The sequence below is a fragment of the Halichoerus grypus genome, chromosome 4 (genome assembly GCF_964656455.1).
Source record: "Halichoerus grypus chromosome 4, mHalGry1.hap1.1, whole genome shotgun sequence".
NCBI classification, from domain to species: Eukaryota; Metazoa; Chordata; class Mammalia; order Carnivora; family Phocidae; genus Halichoerus; species Halichoerus grypus.
In genome coordinates, this window is record NC_135715.1 from 2,378,316 (window position 1) to 2,396,396 (window position 18,081).

The 18,081-nt window shown below is 45.3% G+C and overlaps 1 protein-coding gene across 1 annotated transcript in view; it reads left to right on the top strand.

The window, feature by feature from the left end:
• The window catches only part of ANKRD10 (ankyrin repeat domain 10), a 32,050-nt gene extending 15,576 nt beyond the window's left edge, over nt 1-16,474 (top strand). Inside the window, exons 4-6 of the mRNA XM_036081628.2 lie at nt 3,566-3,801; nt 11,535-11,630; nt 14,870-16,474. Coding sequence (XP_035937521.1) covers nt 3,566-3,801; nt 11,535-11,630; nt 14,870-15,345 — 808 coding nt within the window. The 3' untranslated portion in view covers nt 15,346-16,474. The remainder of the gene's footprint in view (nt 1-3,565; nt 3,802-11,534; nt 11,631-14,869) is intronic.
• Nucleotides 16,475-18,081: the final 1,607 nt, after the last annotated feature.

Below are 18,081 nucleotides of genomic sequence, written 5' to 3' on the forward strand. Positions count from 1 at the left end.
AACAAAAATCAAAAGAAGAATGATTATTTTATGACAAGTTAAAATTACATGAAATTCTCATTTTAATGTCCATGAGTGAAATTTCACTAGAAGCTCGCCATGCTGTATGGTTTACATGTCGTCCGCGGCCGCTTCCAGGCCGAGAGGACGGACCTGAGTCGTGAGCGGGAGTGGCCTGAGAGCCTGCAGTCCGTAGCGTCTAGGCCTCTGCAGGGAAAGCGCCGGCCCCGGGATCAGTGCGCCCCAGCTGTCCTGTCCGTGCGCTCTGCAGCGGGGCCGCCAGCCACTTGGCCGTGTTTCCGTGTAAGCAGAGCAGTTAGGGAGTCGGACGTTTGTCAGGGTAGACGATGGAGGGCTGAAGGAACGTGAGTGGGGTTCCCATTGGTGTGTGAGTGAATCAGGTGTTCAGAGATCCTTGGCTCGAGAGGAGTACAAACTGTGTTGTGTACGTTCAGTGCTTAGTGACAAGGGAAGGAGTGTACAGCTGAGCCTTGAACAACGGGGGCCTGAACCGTGCGTGTCCGTTCATACCTGGGGTTTTATAAATACGTACATACTGTAAATGTATTTTCTTTATGATTTCCTTAATAACACTTTTTCCTCTGGCTTACTTTATGGTAAGAATACAGTATATAATACATATAACGTACAAAATATACGTTAATCAACTGTGTAATCAGTAAAGCTTCTTCTGGACAACAGTAGGCTCTCAGTGGTAAAGTTTTGGGGAGTCAGAAGTTACATGTGGGCTTACGACTGCACAAGGGTTGGTATCCCCGCCCCCCCTTGTTCAAGGGTCTGCTCACGTTGAAATCTGTAGCTTACTGGGAGCAGAGAGAAGATAGCATGTGTCCCCATTTCTGATAATCCTGTAGGGACAGTGCCAAAGTTATTAGCTCCCAATTAATTCTTCCACAGTCATCTTACGTCCCAGATTTTGCCCCTACATCTTCTAGAATGTTTTGATCTCCCTTTTGGATCCCTCTGACTTCTCGTCCTGCAAAGGTATGTGTGGAACCAGCATCCGTTCAGTCTGAGCTGTGACTGATCCTTCTTCCCTGTTTGGTCCACACGTGGGGAGCATGAGTTGGCCGCGGTCCTTCTGTTTAGTTTTGAAGATAATACCTCATGAGGTGCGAGTGTTCGACTGCGTTGTTGTGGGGAGACCTTGCCTTCTGGTCTCAGGTCTCAGCACACACCCCCACTCAAGCGCTGGCCGTCTCCAGAATCTCCGGATGTCGGCCCCAATTTGTTGCTTATTTTTCTCTAACGCTGTATTTCCTTGGGAAAACAGTAAACTTGCTATTCTACCCTAAGTCTAGTCTGATGTTCTGTTTCTGAATGGAAAGTGAAGGCACTGAGTATATTTCGGAAATTCTTCTCTTTCGTGACTTGAGAATGTTGGCTGCTCCCTAAGCTTCTCTGTTTTCCTTAGTGAAGTTTATGATCGTGAATGCCATCTAAAAATGCGTGTGCTGTTCTTCATCATTCTCTGATCTAAAGAGTCCTCTTTACCGTCAGCTTAGTTCTGTGTTCTCTGATTTTGGAGAGCAGCTCCATATTTCTGTATAGAAGTGATCATTTTATAAACTTTGCATATGTTCTAGGTCTTCATTTTTCCAAATGTTGAAGAATTAGATGTGTTTTTTTTTTCATGTGGCTACCTATTACTCTGTTCACTTTTTTTTTTAAGATTTTTTTTTTTAATTTATTTGACAGAGACACAGCGAGAGAGGGAACACAAGCAGGGGGAGTGGGAGAGGGAGAAGCAGGCTCCTGGCCGAGCAGGGAGCCTGACGCGGGGCTCGATCCCAGGACCCTGGGATCATGACCTGAGCTGAAGGCAGACGCCCAACGACTGAGCCACCCAGGCGCCCCTGTGTTCACATTCTTGAAAGAGTAGACCTTTCTGGATGACGGCACTTGGGGCAGTCCCTGAAAATTAAAAAACTCACCCAGCTAAACACTTAGTTTACTATTGTCGTATCAATAGTAGATTTCAGAAACTAAGTATATGATCATTTTATGTACGTGTAATTAAGGTAGTTCACGCTGCCCAAACGTTGGCGTTTCCTTTCCATTTAATTCATACCCAACTGTAGAAGAACACTCATCAGAATTCATAGCCATGAAATCGAAATGGCAGGTTGAGTCCCCATTAGTTCTGCACACAACTGCCTTATGTTCTTAAGAAACTTGTTGGTTTCTGGGATTCTCAAGTTTTGTCTGTTTTGTATCTGACCAAACTGAGTTTGGGCTTCCACCTTTCTTCGAAACATAGGATGCATTTCTTTATCTTAGGCTTTAGAGTGGAGACATGTTTAGCGATTGTCCAGAAATACACAGGTTTTTCATTTCTGAGGTTGGAGCTTTAGGAGTATGAGGGCTGGAAAGGCTTACTGTTCTCTTTACAGAGGAACCCCCGTCTGTCCCTGATGTTTCGTTGTTACTCTGAAGTGGATTTTTGCGTTAACATTAGCCCTGGAAGCAAGCATCACGCGTTCTGCGGTGGTTATTATTCGGTGACGCTGCATGGCCAGTGGTCTCGCTCGGCAGAGCAGGCATGAGACCTGGCCCCCGTCTGCTGCTCACGTTCTCAGTCATCAGTCTGTCTGTTTCACTGGTTTGCAGCTTGACTTCACGGGGCAGGATATTTTTCTTGTCTTTCAGGGGAACTTCAGGGAGTTGCTTTTGTTCCTTGAGTATTTATTATTTCCTAGTTGAGGTTTACAGGTGGTTCTTTCGTATCCGTGTGATTGAGATGGTTCACGTCACATTCTGCCGGCACCTCCTACTTAGTCTGTGTCTTGGCTGCTGTAGGCGACCCCGACCTTCATCTGTTGGCGTGGCCGGCCACGCGAGCTGCTGTGGTGTGGACTCTTAGGGTGATAGAACTCCCCCCGCCCCGGGGATGGGCTCCCAGGAAACCCCCGTGCAGGTGCTCTCGAATGCAGTGTCCTACGCCGCAGGCTTTCCTAAGCAGGCCAGAAAGCCCCGTCAAACACACACACAAACTTGGCTTCTCAGATCTCCCCCGACCATAAGTTCCTCTGATGTCAGGAATCCTTCTAGACCTCCACTTACAGTGTCACGTGCTAGCATCGAATCTGGCTTGTCGGGGCGCTCTTTTGAGGAAGCCGATCATTACAAATGCCATGGACAATTTCAGTACATGTTTGTTTGTTATGATTTTACTCAAGCTAAAGGAATGGATTATTACAATTATGCAGATAATATAGAATTCAGGTCAGGTTAAGTCTGAAGTTAGCATAAATTTAGGTTCTTCAGACTGACCTAAAAAATGATTTTGAGAAGTTAAATAGGAAGATGCCTTTTTTAAATTTTAGTGTGTTGATTTTTAAATGCCTATCTCCCGAATCTTGCTTAGTAATCAGATGTGCGCAAGAACGAAGTTAGTTACGCAGCAGGACGAGAGCTCCCCCGTAAGGGAGACTCGCCGTACACCTGTATTCCCTTGCCGCCCCTTGAGCTAGTCAGTCAGGTCAGCAGGGGCAGAGAGGTGAGCGCGCGGCGGGGTGTAATTCAGTGTCTTTGTGTCACACAGCCTGAGAAATGCCCGTGGCCTGACAGCGGCAGACCTTGCTCAAACCCAGGGTTTCCAAGAGTGCACCCAGTTTCTCTTGAACCTGCAGAATTGTCACCTGAGCCGTTTCTATGATAACGGCCCGGTAAATGGGGGCCATCAGAGCCGATTCCCCAATCATACTAGTGCGGGAACCAGTCGCAAGAGATGCTTGGAAGATCCGGAGCCCTTTGGAGTAAAGAAGGCTAGGACCGAAGGTGAGACCCCTTGGTGGACGGGAGGGGGCAGACTCTCCTCTTTCTGTAACGTGTGCTCTTTCTTATGGCTGGAAGCACCTTCGAGATGAGACCTTCACTTGAGGGTCCTGTGCCCGGAGGAGCCCGGTGCAGTGGTCGTGGTGCTTTCCCCGTGTGGCCCCTTGGAAGATTGGCCCTTTAACAAAAGGGGAGCAGATAGGAGGGCGGTGTTGACAGCTCAGATGGAAACGCGTATATAACTTTCTGCACACCCAGGGTTTTCTACCACGAATTAGAAAGATTTTTCTCGTTTCCTGTACCTGTTTGAAATATAACTATTAAAAAAACTCTGCCACCGTGCCTGATTTTTTTGTTTGTTTCCTGTGAATGTTCCCGAGCTTATGAATAACATTGCTGGTCTGGTAGCCAAACACAGTTTCCCATCTGGGCAGGGAGAGGTTTGCCCCGGCTGGTCTCCGCACCCGCAGTGTGGTGCTGTGTCACAGCGAGCTCTGGGGTGTCAGGGCCACGTGAGGCTACGTCAGTAAGGTAAGTTAGCCAAAAGTGTTCTCCCACCTCTCTATCTTCAGACGCCTTCGGAGTTCGCAGAGAAGCGGAGTCACCTAGTCACTGTCAGATGAAAACACCTCCCCTTCATCTAGGAAAAAAACTATATGTATATTCCTGTCTATAAGATATCTTAAAGACAGATTGATAGCTGGGCAAGAGTATTTAACGAACTTAAACAGAGAGGGACACTTAGAGATGGCGGTGAAAAGTAATCACGTTGAAATTATGAACTCAGATGAGATAGCTGAGCATAAATACAAAGTTGTGCCCTTCGATTAAAAAAAAAAAAGGCTATACAAGTAAAGTATGAGAAAAACCTGAGTGGCTGGAGGTTTTAGCTAACTACACTTCATGTGGGTCAACATTATCCTCTCTCCAGTGCTGCACCTTTTCAGTTTAACTGGATGGCATCCAGATGAAAATGGGCTTTTTTTTTTTACTATAAAGTTGATAAAATTGTATTACCTACTTTTAAATACTTAGTGACTATAAAAACTTGTGACTTTTTTTGTGGAAATGAACGTATGAACTTAATGTAATGGTTTGCCAAACTCGTAACTTTTATAAATTACCTAATTCTCTAAAGGTGCTAGAATGATCATAAGCACAAACAACATGAAGGTGTGTCTAAACCTCACAAGTGGTGTTTTTAATGGTGACGTATTGTTCAGTGTTGTCATGTATTTGTACCATGTTCCAGTATATTTTTTCTAACGTATTTTAAAAGCCCTTTAAGAGCATCCGCTTTTTAAAAATAGTCTTTTTTGTCCGCTTAATGCCTGGTTTAATATTTTGGAATGATGTGAAGTGTTAGCTTCATTATGCCCTCAGGCAAGAGTCCTGTGTGTGTCCATGTCCGCGTGTGTTGGTTTATAGCATAAATCTTAAATCCTATCTAGTAGGGTAAGAGCGATGTCACTGAACATTCTAACAAGACTCAGACATTTACCAAAGAGGTTTTCAAACCAGTCTCCTAAGGTGTTCAGGCCTGTTGGATCGGCCAGTATCTCATTGTTGAAGCATCCTGAGAAGACTTCCCGAGGACTCCTCAGACTTGAATTTAAGTTTCCTAAACCTTGTTACTACACAGACTGGGTTTGAAGAATCATGCGGGTGGATAGATGTTGAGGGGATTTTACTTCCCTCCTCCAGACAAGGATTCACTTGGGTTGACTAGGGTGAGAGATTCACGTTTTGCCCACGAAACTCCCCAAGCAGCTTTCCCGAACTGCCCGTTCCCGCTGCTTAACCCCAGGCACCAGGTCAGAAGAAGATGCAGCTGGAGCCCGGTGTTGGAGTCGTGCCGCCCCAGGCCTGGGCTCTGCTCCACACACCTGCCCTGGTCCCGTTCTGTCACCACCGGGGGGAGATCTGGCCTCGACACCGGATGCGCTGAGCCAGACCGTCCTCACTCCCATCCCCCAGGCAGTGCTGGTCCCGCATGTCACTGAGCGCGTGCGAGTGTGTGTGTGTGTGTGTGTCCGTGTCCATGCGTGTCTGTGAGCACGGACAGGTGCCGTCATCCGTGCCGCTCTTCTCGGGGGGAAAGCGGAGGTGATAGCTTTCATTTTATCGTTACATGCTCGCTGTGAGTGGGGCTTGGGGCCTAAGTCTAATGATTTTTCCCCAGCTACCTGGGTTTTCTGAAGGAAGTTGTGTTTGCACAGTTACTGCCCCTCTAGGATGGGGTTCTAGTGTGCAATTCAGGATAGGTTGCTGTAGTTCATTTTCACTTAATCTCTGGCATCTCGTTTTGATTTGCTATTTAAATGTGGGAGCTTAAAGTTTTGCTCGTTCTGAATTATTCATTTTGTGGATAAGTTTTTGGTTCTCACACTAGAGTAAAAATAAGTATTTTTTTCCTTATATAATATATGCATATAAAGTACTTTTGAATAACTTCACATGTAAACGTATTTAAAAGAGTTTAAAATTGTCTCCCTTCTTTCTTCCCCCAGTGCAAGTTAGGCTTTTTTTTTCTTTCTAGGCGCCAGGAATGCTATCTGGGCTGATGAATGCGTAGCATGGACCTTATTAACGAAACTCAGTCCAGTCTTTCTACAACTTAAGAATCACACACACTCGTGTTTTTAGTGTGGAATTTATGTTCATAAAAGCAGTTATTTCAAAAAGTTTTCCTGGCTAAGCCAACTTTTTTAAAGTGTGCCTTGTGAAATTTTTTAACTTTTTTCCTTTTTTTTACTTTGGAATCCTGAGACTGAAAATTCCCTACTCTTCTCCACAGAAAGTAGCCTCTGTCTCCACTCTCAATAAACTATTTTCAGATATTTTAACTGGCGTGATTTTCCCTTGGAAAGTCGGATGGAAAAGAACTTGAAGGATTAGTAACACCTCATCCTTTCCGTACTGCTTGACCGTACGCTGTGCTTTGGATATAGTCCTTCTCAAAACACCCTCGCCCCACCATTCACACCAGGATCCCGTCCGCTCTGGTCAGAGCGCAGACAGTAGTCCATGGGGCCATGAACTAGAGTGTTAAGTCCAAAGTCACTTCAGTGGTTGATTTTGATTAAAAGTATTTTGGCATAAAACGGGGTTTTTTCATTTGGGGTAGCACAAGGAAGCACCAGTATATAAGTGGGTTTTGAGGTGTTTTCCCCCAGGTTTTATCAACCGTTGGCTCGAGGTGGATGACAGATGTCCTTCAGTAACAGCTGCTCTGTAACGGCTCTGTTCGTGTTCTGTTAACCCTCAGGAATAACAGTAGTTACGTGTGTGTGTGTGTGTGTGTGTGTGTGTGTGTGTGTGTGTGTGTTCCTTGGAAACCCGTCCAGGTTACCAGGGAGACTGGTTAGGAAAGAATGTCCGTCCCATCCGTGAGAGAGACTTTGCTCTTGTTTTAATCAATAATTGTGTGGGGTGCAGAGCCCGAGTCTAGAGTGGGGAGAAGCAGCGTGAGTTAGACTCAGCCGCTAGCCTGGGGTTTGGTAATTGCAAACAGTTGCCAAAGGAAGGAGGCTATTGATACCAGATCTCTTGTTAAATCGACTTCGTGGTTTTGTTTTTAATTCAAATGGGTATATTATTGATCTGAGAATTTCATACATAATGTATAGGTATTTAATTCATAAAAACACCTTTTAGGAAAACTACGGCATTATGACTCCTTTTAAAATTAGCAGTGGGAAGTTTCTCAGCACACTTCCCCTGGATGAACTTCACATTAAAGAATCTCCACTTTCTGGTCTTCCTTACTCGTCTTGACCACATGTGAAGACGTAGGGGAAGGGAGAGTGGCTGTGATTTCCGTGAAGTGATACATCTGAGTAATTAGAGCTTGAGACTCAGGAAATCCCTTGCCTCCCCAGTTAAAATTGTAGTTCCTTCTAGTTTGATCCCATACGTTAGAGATGCACACACGACGCAGTCAGTGATGGCTTGTTTTTAAATATTTGGCCAGAGCAAGAGAACACTGCGTTGGAGTAACAAATGATCATTTTGTCTTAATCCCTGAAGACTTGGCATCATGTAACCGTGATCTGAGTGAGTGACACTTGAGAGCCAAGCGCTCTCTGTGATTCATACTGTTGCCTCGAACCTCGTCTCCTCAGCTGTCTAGTGGCTGTGGTGGGAGTCCGCCGTCCCGGGCACCTTCCCTTCCGCGTCCTTTTCACAAGCCCCAGGCCCTCCGTAGAGTTTCCAGAACTCAGTGCTGCCCTTGGGGCCGTGGCAGGAGCTAGAGTGTGAAAGGTCCCCTGTGGTAGAACCGCCTTCATTCTGGCCCAGGTCCTTTTGGGCGGCGGGGGCGGCGCCTGGCTGGCTCAGTCGGAGCCTCTGACTCTTGATCTCAGGGTCATGAGTTCAAGCCCCACGTTGGGCATAGAGTTCACTTTTAAAAAGTAAAAAATAACTTGTTTTTGTTCTGCTTGTGCCCCTTCCCGGCCGTACCGAGCCAGCACAGAAATAAGCTTCCTGACAGCGCCCTCCTGTGATGTGTCAGATGCTCCCCGGCTTCCAAGAGCCGAGTAATGCCCTCCCCGGGTTTTCAAACTGATTGGTCATAAAATAAATACATAGCTTTAGAATCTTGCTAAGAACTGGTTTTAGGGATCTCCAGTGGAAGTACAAATGCAGATTTCTGTGTTTGGGTGGTGGTTGGTCACACTTGGTTGTAAAGTTGCCTCTGCAGGAAGGAAGCTGGGAGGGTTTATTTTGAGCCAGTCCTAGGCAGTTTTCTATCATAAATATTCAGCCTCTAACAAGTGCTAGAATCTTGTCTCCTCAGCAAATGCCTACTTTGGCCAAGTAAAAGGTAAGGACGTTTTTTTACAAAATGTTTAGTGATTGTTCGTTTTAACCATGGAAGTCATCAGGAAGATGGGAAAGGAAGGTCCTTCTCCAAAGTGTAAAATGAATCAGAATCGATAACTTGGAAAGAAGACCTTTCATTTTCTGTCTATACGGCTGCCTTTCTCCAACGCAATGTGGAATATTTCCAGTGCTTCCTTTGGCAAAGACGGGTGGGTATGTGGGAGAAAGGAGTCAACTTGGATCCAATGTTCTTACAATTCTGAAAGGCCAATGTTAATCTCATGGTTCATAAAATACAGTTTTAAAAAGTAAATTGCACCTTTAATACCTCCATCTGGGTAATTAAGTGCTCCCTGTTTACAGGTGCTAGAATTACCCAAGGTTCTGGGACAGCTGGGTTATCGGCCGATGAGTTAAAGGTCCTTGCAGATATTTTATGGCAACGGTGCATTACAAAGACTGCCTATCTGTAGAGAAAGAAAATTCTGGGCTGACGGCTTTAGCTTATGCTCCCCACATTAAAGAGTTTCTTGACGACTAAAATAAGAGAGCCTTTGGTCTGTTTAATTTTCATCCTGTTCTGTAAATGGGGAACCGTCAGCATTAATGGTGCACCTGCGACGTGGAAAGGTTTCAGACTCAGTAGCCCCCTAGTGCGCTGCGTGGGTCTCGCTAAGGGACACATTGACACGGTGAAGTGGCCTTGTGCCCCGGCTCCTCTTAGTGTGACCTGGGATGTCCCCAGACTCCTCTGCCTCCTGGCGGCAGGTCTGCCCGGTCCCACGGCACTCGTAGCCAGCCTTCTCTGGAGGCCATGATCCCGATTTTACTACTGGTAGTTCCAGTTACTAATCGTTCTTGTTTGCCTTCTGTGTTTGTGCCTTTTCAGACTGGAGAGTGGGCTTCATTCACAGATAGGGCCACTCTTCTGGCCCTGGGCTTAGGGGATGAGAAGATACGTAGCTCTGCTCTCAGGAAGCACTTTTTGATCTGTCCTCTGTCAGGTTTTTTTTATAACCTTTGCTTTTCAGAGATGTGAAATTGCACATTTAGCCTAGTTGTCACCTTCCCGAGGAACACTGGCCCCTGAATCCCGGAAAGCAGATCTTAGGAGTACAGACACCGAAAGTCGTGTCGTATCCCAGCGGAGTCCCCCTGTTCACAGAGGCGTCCTGGCTTTGCCATGCTAGCGGGCGCCCGTCCCCGCCAACCACCTGATTCCCCGCCTGGCTTGCCGGGTACGGGAAGGAGCAGAACCTGACCTCACGCCGACTGCAGGCTCCTCGTCTCCGAAATGACTGGCTGAGGTCTCCCCGAAGGTCCTGAGCACTTGCTCAGCGGGCACCTGGGTGCCCCACCCCCCACCCCCCTCGTTACCGCGGCCTGTTTGCCATGGACTTGCTGAAAGTACCTGTTTCACGGGGAAGGTCGCACCTTGCCTGTCGCTGATGTGGGGCCTGTGGAGGAATAAGAAAAGCCTCGAGTGGGAGAGACGGAAATCCACAGCTTAGTGCCTCTGTCTTGTTGAGTGCTTTTGGCCTCGCACCTGTGCAGACCAGCTACACAAATCAGTCTGTTCTGTTTCTGTCTCCCACGTACTAGTCATTCAGAACTTGTGCCTCTCTGTCATGAAGACCATACATGATTATCTTTGGTCTCAACAGTGTGGGTTAGGCTTAGTGATGGTCTGGAACTGGTATGCTCGTTCCTTTTGCATGTATCAAAAATGATTCGTGCCTCCAAAATTAGAAGTAATTAAAGCTGCAGGGTTCATGTCTGTTTTTAAATGTTTATTGGAAAGATTTAGCACCGAAAGTTGTTCATTGTATATATCCTTCGACCCAGAAATAATTCTCAGTGTTTATCTGAATAAAGAACCAGAAATACACACAAAGGTGCGTTGATAAGGATGTTGATTGTGGTATTCGTGATAGGAAAGCCAGCCAGCCAGCCAACGGCGGGGAGTTGGGGCAGGGGGTGAGTTATAATGCAGCCCTACAGCAGAGTATTATTTGACTTTAAAAAGGTTCTTTTGAACTTTGCTGATGAGCTGCATTCATGCCATGGTAAATGAAGAAAAGCAAGGCATAAAAGTGATTTGGGGGCCCGTTTCTGTAATAGCACATGCTTGCTGAGACTAGAAAGCCATGTGTTGAGTGAGAGTGGCTGCTGGGAGAAGGGGGGTTCCCAGGGAAGGTGCACCGGAGGAGTGTTTCCATACGGTGAACGTGATTCTTGCAGGAAACGTGATTAAATGTGCATGTTTGTTTTTCTCCAAGATCCAGAGAATGATCCTTTTTTGAGGAATGTGCATATATAACTTCAGCTCCAAAGATCTTAGAACTAAGACTTTAATGTTTGTTTCCAGTGTTATCATATCTTGGTGCACGGGCCTGTGCCCCCAGGACAGTATTGAATCTTGGCTTTTACCTTATTTTCTGCTTCTGAAATTAGTGATTTTTTTTTTTAATTTGAGGATAGTTTTAATGGTTTTTATGTTACTCAAAAATTGTCTTCGTATTTCTTTATCAAAAACAACTGAAGGAACATTTGAGGGCATAATACAGAGTACACTGAACTTAACGTATTTAAAAACATCTCTGGGTTGTATAACTGCTTTATTTTGTCCACATAACATCCATAAAGGAGAATTTGTGCCATTGAGTACATATAGAGTAAGTGTCCGAAATCCTGTGACTTTTCATTGAAACGGCACACATCGGGAAGTATTTTTTTACTGTGGAAAAGTAAGTTTCCCGGTAGTGTACTAGGCTCCTTGGTAATCTGTAGATTATTAAGTTGTTTTGACAGTTTTGGAGCCCTCAGTACTCTTGAGGAAAAAGGAGTGGGAGGTAGTTGTCTTAAAAGCTTGTGGATGCAGGGATCTGAAATTGCCTTTGTGTTCTGTGCAGCCCAGAGCTCGGGTCCCTGCAGGCCGCTGGGGAACGGCGACGCGGATGACGAAGCTGACACGATGCTGGTCGATAGAGAGCTTGCTGCTGTAACAGGTGGGAGTGGACAGTTCCCTGTTAGCTGCAGCGGCCCCCTGGTCGAAGACATCAAACAGCAGGAGGGTGGTTCTGTCGGACCAAAAGAAATAGAAATATATACTGTTTCAGCAATGCAGACCCCTTGTCGTTGCAAGAACCAGTATGCATATTATTTCTAACCTGAGTTTCTCTCCCGATGTTTGCACTTTGTTGTCCAGCGTTTTAAAGAATGTTACACTAGAGTTTGCCTATCTTGGGCAAGTTTGTAGATACAAGGATAAGTGTTTTGGGTGCATTCTATAGATACAAAAAGTTTAAGTGCAATCTTCTATTTTGGTTTGAAGCTTCCGCTTAACGTGCCTTGTTTAATTTCAACGAGGTTTCGCATGCTTACTTTTCTGACATGTGACCTTTGGGTGACTACACCAAGCAGACATCTGTTGCTAGTAGTTTCGGCCTGGGGCACAGCGAGAAGGATGACTTGCTGTGGACACGGAGGACGGGTGGATGCCGTGCTTTTGACCTGTGACCGGTCTCACCAGCGTGGAGCCCCCCGCTCGCCGCTGCTGGTCGCTGTGGTTTCTGGGACATGGACTCCAAGTCTAGCCAAACCCTGAGCACCACGTCTCACAAAACACGTTTTACATGTTAAAAGTGTTAATATCTTCAGTTGATAGTCATTTTCAGTTTTTAAAAGTCAAAGTTTGTTCTTTCAGCGTTTAGAATCTCTGAAGACTTTTCCTTTGAGTTAACACTTTTCTCTGCCGTTCTTTTCTTCAGGTGACCGTGAAAACATCTTAGCCATTTTCTTACTGTGTTAATATATGTAGGAAGAGATACTGGTTTTTTTAAGGTTTTATTATGTCTCTATGCTAAATTCTTCACTGGGGTAAGAGATTATGCGACATGCTTCCCAGACATACGTGAGAAAATCATTTCTATTTACTAAAATGAAAGGCAAGTGTGTACATCTTTCTAGAAGCTACAGGGATGTGACAGGTAGAGTTGCCTTCCTGCCAAATAATTAAATGGGTTGATTTTCTAAGGAAAATTCTGATTGGATAATATACTTAAGGACCTTGGCTAAAGACAAATAACAAAACTCAAAGCTTTTCAAAACAAACGACATTGCTACCTGCTTTTAAAAAGGCAGAAGGAATCACTCTTTAATCTTCGAGCATGAATTCCCTGCATTCTCAGGCCAAATTTAATAGCGAGCTGGGGCGTTGCTTTATTTCGAGCTCAGCTCATCCTGTGTAACAGGTGCCACGCTTCCCGTCACTTCATGTACAACATACGTCCTCCCGCATGCACAAAATGTGCTAAACTCCTGGGGCCTGTGCAGCAGGTGGGCAGGTGGTGGGTGGGAGCGCGGGCCCTGAAGGGTGTGGGAGCAAGGAGTGAGGACAGTGTTGGAGGCGGCCAGGTGGGGTCACGAATTAGCCAGTCTAGGATACCTGCCATTCTCATGCTCGTTTTATTAGGTTTTCCATAACGACATGAGGTTATCAACTAGCCTTGACTTTGAGATTGCATAACGGCACTCGTTGACACCCCCGGGCACTAAACCACGCACACACACGCGCACACGGAAAACGCGAAATGAAAACAGTCTAGGCAACGCTGGTTTCTGAGGTGGTGCTCCCAGACCTTTTCAGGTCCAGGCCTCTGGGAATGTCGTTTCCGTATCTGTTACTGGTACACAGTTATTCATCTTAATAACTGTCAAGGTCGCCATCATAGTCATGAATTTTACCACCCAGGAAACACTGTGTATACTTTATTTTTTTTAAAAAATTGATGAAAGTGTTTCTCTGGGAATAGCTTATTTTATTTCTATTCTACTTCATGTTCAGTTCTTGAAATACTTGTTCTCTAGCCTTGAGTTTTAACTAAATAGAAGAGCTGTCCTTTAATTTGAAAAAAAATAATCCCTTATCCTCTGAAGAATTTATAGTAGTTATTAAACTATGATTATCACTTAAAATGCCAGAAAAATGGATGATTAATGGCATGTGTAGAAGATGTTTTTGTTCATTGAACAAGCCGTGATTTTTTGTTGGCAGGAAGATTTGCGGGACACACAGAAACCTATGTCCAAGTGCAAATCAGAGGCACATAGATGGTGACGTGGAAAGTAAGCCCTTCCGGGGGAGGGCCACACTGTGTCAGGGTGACTGGGGGTCCGGAAACGTGTCCTCGTTCCAACGGTCGTGGGACTCCGCTCTTGTGTATTTAATATCATACCTTGCTTTAACAGCGCAGAACATTGAGATAAAATTTCACATTACCAAGCAAGACATGATTTGCGATCATCCTTTGTACTGTTCTGTGAATTCCTGTGAACGTGAATGTTGAATCCCGAGTTTCCCCGTGGGCCCCAGCGTGTTGTGATTGACTCTTTTCCCCCCCATAAGACATCCTCCTCTTGATGGATGTCTACATACGCAGATTAAGCAAGCAACATTTTTCCAACCTAAGTGATTTTTTAAAGTAGCCTAATTAGGTGAAGCCTCGGACATCGTAGTCACTTTACTGGTGAACTCGGAAGACCCTCCCAGAGCTCGTGCTGTTGCGCTTAGTGCCCATTCTCCCGCCGGCCACTGCCGCAGGCCGAGTCGCGGAAGTGCCACGTGGATGCGAGTGTCGCTAAGGTTTGAACTCCTGTGTCCCTGCGCCTGGCACGAGGGCAGGCCGCCGCCGCCCCCCCCCCCCCCCCGGAGCTCTCCTGGGGCTGTCTCGCCTGGTCCCAGGAGCCTCCCCAGGCCCCTGCTTCGGCGGCCGCCTTTCTTTTTCCCTTTTCTTAAGAGCTGGAGAGGTGTGGGGTTTTAACTCTGTGGAAAACCTCACACTTTGTTCTGCTGGACTTTTTCATGGGTGATTTTTGAAACTTCTTCCTGAAAGTAGTCTTAAAAGGAGAGCAGTTTTTTGATTTTTGGGTTTTTTTGACAGCTTTTCGGGACTGTTGGTATTTTTCATGCCGCGTGTTTGTGAGCTTAGGTGTTTACGCTCAGCCACTCGGTGCTGCTGAAAGTCATAGATGTTTCCTGTCTTACCGGGCAAATGCTGCTGTGGGTTCTATTTTTAAATCTGCCTGTGCACAGTTTTTTACTTCCAGAAAAGGAACTGGTTTGTTTAAAAGGAAAAAAAAAAGCAGCTAAATAAATCCTTTAAAATTGTAGCAGCAATGAAACATTTTTAGTTTCTCCTCCCCCTGTGGTTCTGAATTTTGGTGACAGGTGTATTTCTTAATGCAGATATGAAAAACAGTAGCCCCGTGTCGGATACACTGACAAATGGATGTGTCATCAATGGACATTTGGACTTCCCCTCCACGACACAGCTCAATGGGATGGAGAGCAGGAATGACCAGTGCTTATCAGGATCTAATGGAATTAGCAATGGATTAGTTCGAGGACGGCCTTTTCCAAGTAGCCAGGGTTCTGTTTGTGTTAATGGGACTGAGGACCCAGAAAAGACCATGAGCGTTAATGCGGAGATGTGCGGCTCTCTGCACCTGAATGGGAGTCCGAGTAGCTGCGTAGCTAATAGACCTTCCTGGGTGGAGGACATTGAGGAGAATCTGCACTACGGGCATTACCATGGGTTTGGGGACACCGCTGAAAGCATCCCCGAGCTTAATAGTGCGGCGGAGCACCCCAACTCCGCGAAGGGGGGAGAGAGACGCGGTGGCGCTGCCCTGGGGGCCATGCACCTGTACCACGGCTCGTAGAGGCCAGCGGCCTGACGGTGTCTGGGCGCACCCACCCCCGGTAGCCAGCTCACAATACTCACGTAGCAGCCGGCGGAGCGAATGCCACGGCTTGTACTATTTTTTTATACTTCAGCTTTCTGAAAAAGTAAGCTTTTATTTGAAAAGTTCCTCGTGAGTCCTATTGTATGCACGAGTAGGGCTGATTGAGCGCCCAGGTGTTTCTTCCGTGGGGTGGCAAGCCTCTTTCAGAATTTAATTTTTCTGCTGCCAGCCTCGATGTTTTCCTTTAAACACCGTCACCACAAAATGCCATCTTTCCTCTTGTCAAGTGAAATTACATCAGATCAGGATAAATGAGAGGCAGTAGATGAGGTGCCTGGTGACTCAACTCCTTGCACATAGTCATTTTGAAAAGCTTGCTTTTCCTCTTTCCTTTAGAATTTATGACCGAAGACCGCTCTTTCCCTATGCAAAGTACAGCCTTACAAAGATTTCTTGAAGAAAAGAACATTTGTCTTTTTCAAAGTCTTTTCATTGAAACTTTGCAACTTGCCATGTGGTGGGGTCTCGCTTACAGGCACACATGGTGATTTGGGGATGGAAGTGGCCCCTTCTTCAACGATGTAGCTCCCTGCCCCGGGTTTCACTGAAAACACCTGCAGCCTGGGACTGACTTCTGACCTATTGTGATTTTATTCCACATTTCTTGCTTTGTCTCTACAGTTTTTACCACAGATAACGGTTTCCTTTATATGTAGTGGAAATTACTATTTGTAGGAACTGTCAGGTCAGAATATTTAACTGACTATTTTGACTTATATTTTCTTTTTGCCTTGTTTTCGTTTTGGGGGGTTTTCTGCTTTAAAATATATACCACTATGTATATCCAGTCCACTGAGAGAATTTTGGATCTCTCTTAATAAAACTGCACTAAGTTTATGGTTTTATAGAAATTAGCTTTTGTTTAAGCAGCTAGTGGTCACACTGTGCAAATATTGTAATGAATTTTTACTTTTCTGATTTTTGTAATAAAAATTGGTGAAGACAGAGAAAATGTCAAATGAACAAGCCAATGTTCTAAGAGTGTTACTAACATCTTGTTTTTAAACTGTACTTTACAAATTGAATAAAAAACTCTCACACTCGATCCGTGCCTGGGGTGTGCTTTCTTTCCAGGGTGTGAGGAGTGGGGGATGTCCACACAGGGGACAAGAAGGGAGGGACAAGTGGAGTATTGCCTTTTATTTTGCTTGTAAGATTTTTCTTTGCTCCTCTGATCCTGCCCATGTAATTTCCGGCCACTTTTGTTAGTATATATACTCTAGTCTTATGGATGCTTCGTCTCCCTGGAGCTCTCTTGGGGGTTATCAGTTGCTCTCAGCTAATAGTATTGTCCCTGCATGCTTATTTTCATAAAAGACAACAACCATAATTTACTAAATGTTGGGCCAGCAGACATTTATGAACATAAGCCTTTTAAAACTATAAATTATTGTTAGTAAATGCCAACAAAATAATCTTTCTGGCATGGCTATATATGTTATTTAAAACACTGGTTTCTTTACACATAATATTGTAAAACTTAGCAGACCAAAGTGAAGGGGCATTAGGCGTTGGAAGTGTCACAAATTACTGGAGGCTGAGAACAGAAGCACTGCTACCTAATCCCATGCCCACAACAGGCATCAGTAATCGAGCTCTGAGCCCAGATGGCCCCGGCCACCCTTTTGAACAGCTGCTCTGAGAAGCCGCCCAAGTTGCTCTGAGTCTGCGGGAGAGGTGAAACCATGCCATCCCCTGCTTGGACTAGCATTTCAGAGACTGCATAGTGAGTTAATATTTGCTGGAAAACATTAAGTGAATCTCTTAAGATGAACTAAGGATCGACCATTCGTTTAGTCTTGGGAATTGTTGGACAGACTATGACTGCTTCTCGGGGTAAACCTACCATATAGAATCTAGAGGAGGGCAACAGTCCCACGCGATGGTGATGGATGCAGTTTGCTTGTCTTGTTCAAAGGCATTGACGTGAGCACATGAAGTTCCCGTTTAGAGATTGTAAGGAGATTGTTACAGAGTTCTATCATGCCTGGAATTTGCTTCAAAATGACACAGGAGTGGTAGAGTGGACAGAACAAAGCTCACACAAGATTGAGTGTGAGTTGATGTTGACACTGGGTACGTGAAGGTTCATTGTTCTACTTTGTATATATTTGGGAAAGTTTTTTGTACTTAGGGCTTGAAAAAGAAAACGTTCTAGTACTTTAAAAACATATGGACATCATTTTAACACTGACCCAAGAATAAGCTGAAATTTTGCTCTGCATAGCTCACCAAAATTACGTGCATCCTAAACTATTATAATAGTTCACTGGTTCTTAACTTTTTTGGCCTGAAGACCCTTTTAGGTGCTTGTATACTTAAATAGTAATGGCAAACAATTGGAAAATTAACCTTTAAAAGGTCTATTGACAGTAACACCAAAACCATAAAATACCTAGGAGTATACCCTTTTTTTTTTTTTTTTTAAGATTTTATTTATTTATTTAATTGACAGAGAGAGAGAGACAGCGTGAGGGGGAACACAAGCAGGGGGAGTGGGAGAGGGAGAAGCAGGCTTCCCGCCGAGCAGGAATCCCGATGCGGGGCTCAATCCCAGGACCCTGGGATCATGACCTGAGCTGAAGGCAGTCGCTTAACCAACTGAGCCACCCAGGCGCCCCCCTAGGAGTATACCTTAAAAGATGTTCAAAA